Below are 8,398 nucleotides of genomic sequence, written 5' to 3' on the forward strand. Positions count from 1 at the left end.
AGCAGACAGCTTCCTTATATTGTTGACATATTGTAAAGCATGGCAAAATTTGTAAGCACTGCTGAAATCTCAGCAGACAGTTTGTAGTGCAGTGCAATGAGTACGAGTTAAAGGTCATCCTTTCATTCCTCCTGATGGGTCTGTTTTTTTGTTGTATCTCTGCACCAATTTCAATCAGTGACAACACATGTGGGACTGTAGTATAATCAATAAATCACAAGACAGTTAGGCGCTGGTGGTGTTCTGCCAAATAAAGGCATAGCTCTAAATGTGGCAAAGATTCCAGTCAGGTAGTCAATTTCACCATGCAATAACATTACTGCTTTACGAATTGGGCACTGTGCCAGTTGTCAACCCCAAATAAGTGTCACTTCTCACTGTGTTCTTCAGTACGGGTTCTCTGAAATCTTCAGAAAATTATAGTAACGGAGGAACTGATTTCAGCTAAGTCTCGCTTTCCTGCCTTCTGTCAGCAGTGTTTTTAATTTCTGCTTTAGATAATTACCCGCTCCTTTTTTTCCAACGTTGTGACATATGATAGCACTGATCACCACTTGTGACAGGATACTGCACATTCTGATAACTGTGGGCGAAATCCTAACGATTGCATTTATGTAGCTACTGCTCAATTAAGAATTGACAGCAATCTGATTGGCTCTATGTCCAACTTTGGAGGTGATGTTTTTCAAAGTTGCCTTGCTTCACTGCAGTAACTTGTGGCAGAAATACAGGGGAACCCTGTTAACGTGCACAACTGAGAAAAGTTTGTTCAAACTCCCTGTCCAGGCCATTTTGCACTTGCACTTGAGACTGCTGGGGGTTGGTTAGCTCACTTGGCTGGTTTGTGATGTTGGTTGGTGCCAATTCCATGGGTTCAATTCCCACACCAGCTGAGGTTACCATGAAGGACTCTCCTTCTGAACCTCTCCCCTTGCCTGAGGGATAGTGGCCCTCAGGTTAAACCACCACCAGTCCTCCCTCCAATGAGAGAGGAGCCCCATTCTCGGACTATGGCGACGTTCCCCTTCCCTCTTGAGACCGCTCCATTCATTTCTATCTTACATTTCTGCTGTTTGCCATAGGAAGCATTTTGTCAGCTTCACATCTCAATGAGCTTGAAAGCTCTAAATAACCTGATAAATTATTTGCTTTTCTTCCAGGTTTTGCTGTGCAAATTAGTATCAATGGTATCAATGCAGGATGACACAGGGCTGATAAATATGCTGTTAATATTTCTTATGTCAAAAATACGTAGCATGAAATATGGCTTACAGATAAGGCGCAAATTTCCATAAATGCTGTTGGGTGTTTTGTTTTCCACTCACTTTTGGGAAAGTCAGCATGGATATAAGTGCCCCCCCCCCTCCCCCCCCCCCCCCCCAGGTTTATGCCTGCAACAACTTTCTTTGTTAATATTAGTGCTTTAAGGAATGCGTCTGCAAAATGGATTTGGGTGCATTATAAAGCCAGAGACACAAAAGAACAAAAGTTTTCTAAAGCTTTGTTGTCCATTCCCCATCTGTTATTGCTGACAATAGTTGAATGTTACTGTTGTCTTTACAGATTATGAAGGAGGTGCGGAGAGCACTTGGTAATGCTTCAGCTGATGACAGCAAGCTTCTGCTGCTTAGCGCTGTAGGGAGCGTGTTCTGCAGCGGCCTAGACTATTCCTACCTAATTGGCAGGTTGTCCAGTGACAGAAGGAAAGAGAGCACTCGGATTGCAGAATCAATAAGGTATTTTGTCAACGGCGAAAGACTGTGTATTTGAATTGCATGCAAGTTGTAGAAATGGCTTGAAACATACAGCTCGCAATATACAGCAATCTTCAAACAAAACACAGAGGAAGCAGGTTCATCTTTCACCTAGTCACAGAAGGTCGATCATACATTTCAGACACTTGACAGATCTGCCTTTCTTTTCCAGCATTTTCTATTTTATTTCAGTGTTTGCAGTTCTTTTTCCCTTCTTTGAGCATAGGAACCAGAGTACGCCATTCAGTCCCTCAAGCCTATTCTATCATTCAATGGCCAATGTGTGGCCTAACTCCATATACCTTCCCAAGGCTCCATATACCCTAACACCCCCGTTTAACAAAAATTTATTGATCTCAAATTTAAAACTAATGACTGATCCAGGATCTACTGCTGTTTGTGGAAGAGAGTTCCAAACCTCTACCACCTTTGTGTTGAAGTGCTTCCTAATACCTTTCCTGAATGGTCTGCCCATAATTCTCAGACTATTCCCCTAGTTCTAGAATCCCCGACCAACGGAAATAATTTATCTTTATCCATCTTGTCCTTCCCTTGATCTGACCACCAAAATTTTTTTTCTTTTCTTGGCACTTGGGCATTGTAGGCAAGGCCAGTATTCGTTGCCTGTCCCTACTTGCCCTTTTTTACTGAGTGATGTTATAGGCTGTTTCAGAGGGCAGTTAAGTGTCAACCCTGTTGCTGTGGGCCTCAAGTCACCTGTAGACCAGACCAGGGAAGGACAGAAGATTTCCAGTGGTTTCGCTGGTGACGAGCTTTAATTCCAAAATAATTAATTACATTTAACTTCCATCAGCTGCAATGGTGGGGTTTGAACCTGTATCCCCAGAGTGTTTGTCTTCAACCTCTGGATCACTAGTTTAGTGACATTAGTGCTATGCTGCTGCCTCCACGCCTGTTTCAGATATCCACACAGATAAATCTACACATCTGTTTTCATCATGGGTTGTCTTGCTTTCTTGGTAGCAGAGTCCTGGCGATTTTAACTAATATTTCCAAACTGGCCAGTGAGCAGGCAAGGTATTAAGTAGGACCAGTACCAAGGAAGAGTTATATCGGAACTCAAAATGTTACCTCTGTTTCTCTCTCCACGAATGCTGCCAGACCTGCTGAGTTTCTCCAGTAATTTCAGTTTTAAATTCAGATCACCAGCATTGACGGGAATTCGTTTGTACTAAGTAGGATTAGCTCAGCAGAAGCTAGAACTCATTTATCAAGTGAGGCAGCATGGTGGCTCAGTGGTTAGCTCTGATGCCTCACAGCTCCAGGGACTCGGGTTCGATTCCACGCTCGGGTGACTGTCTGACTGGAAGCTGTTCGTCCTCCCTGTGTCTGTGTGAGTTTCCCACAGCATAAAGATGTACAGGTTAGGTGGATTGGCCATGCTAAGTTGCCCACAGTGTCTACGGATCTATAGGTTAGGTGGATTAGCTGTGGGAAATGCAGGGGGAATTGGGGTGGGTCTGGGTGGGATGCTTTTCGGAGGCTCAGTGTAAACTTGATGGGCTGAATGGCCTGCTCCCACACTAGGAATTTGATGAAGTTGCTTTGATTTGTAGAAGCATTTTAGGTGTCTTGTGTCCTGTAAGCAAGGTGGACACTAGTGCATTGACAAAGGACAGTGGATGGATCCTGGATCCTCATGTACTTCCCTTACCTCGGCTCAAAATACAAACCAAAGGGCCATTTAAAGAGCAACAGCAGCCGTCAATGAGTGTTAGTAGATTTGGCACTTAACACGTCCAATCGTGGTGAGGCACTGCAATGTATAAATAGAATGCTGAGCAATAAAGCTAATCATATTACAGGCTGGGGGACAATGTGCCAAAACCTAACAGTACTGTACTCTGATCAGACCACACCTTCGGTACTGTTCCAAATTTGTCACAAACTGGCACGTTCATCTGGACACAGCATGGAGAAGAGGATCAGGGGACAGAACTGTCGTAAAAGTCTGGAAAAACTGGAGTGGCTTAAGGTTGCAGACCTAGACAATGCAACCTTTGTTATTCTTGAGTCCCTGCCGATTTAGAAAAAAACGAGCGAAAATGTTCCAGTCCTAAAGATAATTTAAAACAACAATTTATGACTTCAGAAATATTAGACCACGTTGAGGAGGTTTTCTTCTCTCAGTGGTTTGAGAGTCTTTGGAACTCTCTTCCTCGAAAGACAGTGGAAGCTGAGCCTACGAATCTTTTTAAGGCAGAGGTGGATAGATTCTTAGTGAGCGAGGGAGTCCAAAGGTGGTTACAGATAGACAGGAATATAGAGCAATCAGACAAACTTAGAGAATCGCTTAGCAAGCTCAAGGAACTGAGTGGCCTACTCCTGCTTCTGAGCCCTGTATTCATTTGTTGTTCGTATGACAGTGAGATGGCGGCAGTAATCCAGGGATCTGAGGGACCCAGGGGACACCAGTTCAATTCCCCGTGAAGGCAGCTGGTGGATTTTGAATTCCGTTATCGAATCTAGAATTGAAAGCTAACATCAGCAATGCTGAGCGCAACATTATTGATTGCTCTAAAAACCCATCTAGTTCAGTGTTGTCCCAGAAAGAAAGAAATTTGTGACTCCAGACCACAGTAATATGGATGTCCCTTAAACAGCCTCTGAAATGGGCCGAGCAGAATGCTCATTCAAGGGCAATTAGGGAACAAATGCACCAACACCCCATCTCATGAAACAATAAAGCAAAAATAAATAGATGATGTGCATGCTCTCTGGTATTCATTCATTAATTGATTGCATTTAGTTCTTTTAACGTACAACAGCTTGCTCACCCGGTGAGCCAGTTGTGGTAATCTCGAGTTGCTATTTGTATTTTATGAGTATTCGACCCAATTAATTATATCCATTACTTTATGTGGCAGCACATCAGTGTCTTTCAGGCAGGAATATCCCAATGGAACATATCCATTAGGCAGTATATGTCATAGCTTCAGTTAATTAATACAGGTCTGAGTTTCATAGTGTTGAAAGAATGTTTCTATGGGTTCTTTAGGAAGAGCCCTTTGATGGAGAAAATCTGATTTTGTTCTACGTTCTAAAATGGGATGTAACCCGGCCAGGATAGATGTATAATTTATTGATTCTTTGCTCTATTAATACCACATCCAAACCCAGATAAACCTGACTAGATGGAATCCTCTTGTGTTTTTTTTGGCTTTCTGTATCATTCATCCCAACTGCTTGTGGATCTCAGTGTGTGGAAAATGGCTATAGAATGGCATTTGTCCAACAAATGGCATTCACTGTAGTCCATTCAGAGATAAAAGGACCAGCTGCTTTTATTTTACCCTGTAAATTCAAGCCTCTTTAATGAGATTAACTTTGGCTGATTTATAATGAATTTAAGAAAGGTACTGCTAAAATGATGGATCTTCATGTTTCTCTGTGGTCGATATTTCTTTAAAACTCAGCTAAAGTCCAAACAGAGTTACCAGCTAGCTGTCTCATGGTTTTCAAGTAGACCATTGAGTCAGAGAATAATACAGAACAACACATTATATGGCTCTCATGCTGTGCTGTACAATTCTTCAAAAGAGTTTCCAATTAGTCCCATTCAACTGCTCTTTCCCCTTAGACCTGAGGTTTCTTCTCCTTCAGATATATCCAATTCTCTTTTCAAATTGGCTATGGAGTCTGCTTCTGTCATTCTCTCGGACAGTGTATTCCCAATTGCAACAACCTGCTGGTTATTAAAAATAAATTCTCTTCAACTCCCCTTGAACCTGTACCCTGCTTCTGGGACGAACTCACCACCTGTCTGTATGAAGCCTGCCCCGAAGCACAGTGTGATTCCATACTCTCCACATATCTGGATGGGTGCAGCTCCAACAACACCCAATAAGCTCGAGAGCATTGAGAACAAAGCAGCCCACTGACTGACATCCCATACACCACCTTCAACATTCACTTCCTTCAACAGTGATGCTCAGTGGCAGCCATGCATACCACCTACAAGTTGCACTGCAGTAACCAACCAAGCTTGTTGCACACTTTCCAAACCCATGATATCTACCAACTGGAAGTAAAAGGGCAGGAAATGCATGGGAGCGCCACCAGCTGCAGGCTCCCTCCAATTCGCACTTCCTCTTGACTTGGAACTAAATCTCTGTTCCCTCACTGTCACTGGACCTAAATCCTGGAACTCCCTTCCTAACAGCGCTCTGGGTGCCCATACATCTCAAGGGTTGCAGCAGTTCGAGAAGGCAGCTCACCATCACCTTCTCCAGGACAATTTAAGGATTGGGAGTAAATACTTACCTAGCCAGAATGCCCACATCCCACGAACAAATTTTTAAAAATCATATCGAAGTATTGACTGCTCATGATAAACTGAATGTTACTTTTTGAATCTAAGACAGTGGTTATCCAAAATGCAGCTCAATCTCTTAATCCTTTTCCATGATAAATGGGAAGGCAAGTAGTGAGAATGGCACAGAGTCTACAGAGGGAAATTAAACAGGTTAACTGAGTGCACAAATACTGGCAAATGGCATATGGGGGGAAAATGTGACTTTGTTCTTTACTTTGGTAGAGAGAGGAGATAAATATTGTTTAAATGAAGAAAGTCTGCAGGGATTTGAGGGTTCCTCGTGCATAAATCACTAATTCCCTGTCATACGAGTTTATCAGGAAATAAGCAAGGTAAATAGAATGTTGGCCTTAATTTTAAAAGGGAATGGAGTATAAAAATAAGGAAGTTTTCTTAAAACTAAATAAGTTACTAGTTAGGCCATGCTTCGTACTGTGAACAGTTTTGGTCCTTATATGTAATTAAAGATATACTGGGATTAGAGCCAGACCAAAGATGGTTTACCATGATGATCCTGGGTATGAAAGGATTTTCTTGTGAAGAAAGGTTGAGTTGATTCGGTCTGTGAGGAGTTTAGAAGAATGAGAGGTGACCTTATTGAAAAATTTAAGTTTCTTACAGGATTTGATAGGGTAGACGTGAGTGGTTGTTTTCCCCCTTGTGGGAGTCTCTCGGACCAGAGGGCATAATAATCTCAGAATAAGGGATTGCCCATTTAAGACAGATGGGCAGGATTTTCTTCTCTGAGTGGGAAGTGATTCTGTGAAATTCTTTACCGTGAGGACTGTAGAGGCTGGGTCATTAAGTGTGTTCAAGGTTGAGATCGACTAACTTTTAATCATTAAGGGAATAAAAGGTTTTGGCGAAAAGGCAGGAAAGTGGAGTTGAGTATTATCGGATCGGCCATGATCTCTTTGAACAATAGAAGACACTCGATGGGCTGAATGTCCTATTTCTGCTGATTGAGAAGAGATGCTTTTTATTTGTGTTTGGGAGATTGGGCATTGAGATGGAGAACTTCACAAGATGTGACAGCTGTAGAGTTGTGTGAGACCTGTGTATTTTGGTTAAATATGAAACACATTGCTAGTATCCTGTTGTCATTATGGGGTATAGAAGGACGCCATTCAGCACATTACATGCACTTTTTAGAACCATCCAGTCGATGCCATTCTTCTGGTTCTATGTCTGCAAGTTTATTTTCTTCTAGCACCCATTTAATTCCTTTTTAGGTTCCTTCATCTCTGCTTTCATCAACCTCATTGGCAGAGAGCTCCAGGTCATCATTACTTGCTGTGCAAATTATTTCTTCCTCACAATCCCCTGAATCTGATGCTTTGAACCTTGATTCTGTGTACACTAGGACAATTTACAATGAGCTAATGGAAACAGTTTTTTTTTGTCAACCCTATCTAAAGCTATAATTTGTCACAGCCTTGATTAGCTGTTAGAATTATGATCACTATTATTTTGTTAATGCATTAGTTAAAGTATTTCCTACTGTAAATCTGTAACCTGTATAACTGTTAAGTTATTCACTCGTTCATAATTTAGTAAATGCATTCGATGTTTTAAGCTTTAAACAAGGGCTTAATCAATCGCTTTCAAAGGCTGATGTGGGTTTAGAAGGCATAAGATTATCTAACACCTAAAAGCAATTTCCAATCATGTTTTTTATTTCATTTCCTGAACACTTATCTGAAACCGCTTCAAATCCCAGGACAGGCCCCTGAAAGTTTGAAGATTCAGCACTTGTCTATCAGAATAATTGCTACCTCCCAGAACTTCATGCTTCAAAACTTGAAAATCAACAAGTGATAGCTCAGTGGTGAATGCTGGTCAATTTTTGACCACTCCTGTAGTTAGGGAGGGTGTGAGTCTCCACACACACACGCGCGTGCGCGTGCACACATACCCACACACACGTACACGTGCAGCAGGCAGGCTATAAGGCTAAGCTTACGAGGGTTGTATAGCCCATGGAAGTTAAACATTGGAGTATACATTTAGCTGTACCTTGACTGGATGGATGGAGTGAGTTCAACATTGTGGCCATTTAAGTCAGCTGCTCTCCTGGGTGCAATTATGTTATTTCTAGTCCTTAATCATATACTTTTCAAATTTTATAGTGATTCTGAGAGGCCCTAACAGCAGTTTCTCACCAGCAAATTAACTGAAAGACTTTCTGTGAAGTCACACTTGTTGTTTCTTTCTAAATGAACTGACTGCAGGACAGTCTGTTCCCAGACTGTAGCACACTCTTCCCAGACTGCTTCACCATGATGCTGTCTGCAGGACAGTCTGTTCC

The 8,398-nt window shown here is 42.0% G+C and overlaps 1 protein-coding gene across 5 annotated transcripts in view; it reads left to right on the forward strand.

Moving 5' to 3' along the window:
• LOC109930475 (chromodomain Y-like protein 2) overlaps positions 1–8,398 on the forward strand; it is a 109,696-nt gene that overhangs the window by 54,385 nt on the left and 46,913 nt on the right. For all 5 annotated transcript variants that reach the window (XM_048605705.1, XM_048605703.1, XM_048605706.1 and 2 more), the window contains exon 4: positions 1,564–1,736. In XM_048605705.1, the coding sequence (XP_048461662.1) occupies positions 1,564–1,736 (173 nt within the window). The remainder of the gene's footprint in view (positions 1–1,563; positions 1,737–8,398) is intronic.

This window comes from Rhincodon typus, chromosome 15 (assembly GCF_021869965.1).
Source record: "Rhincodon typus isolate 14 chromosome 15, sRhiTyp1.1, whole genome shotgun sequence".
Lineage (NCBI taxonomy): Eukaryota > Metazoa > Chordata > Chondrichthyes > Orectolobiformes > Rhincodontidae > Rhincodon > Rhincodon typus.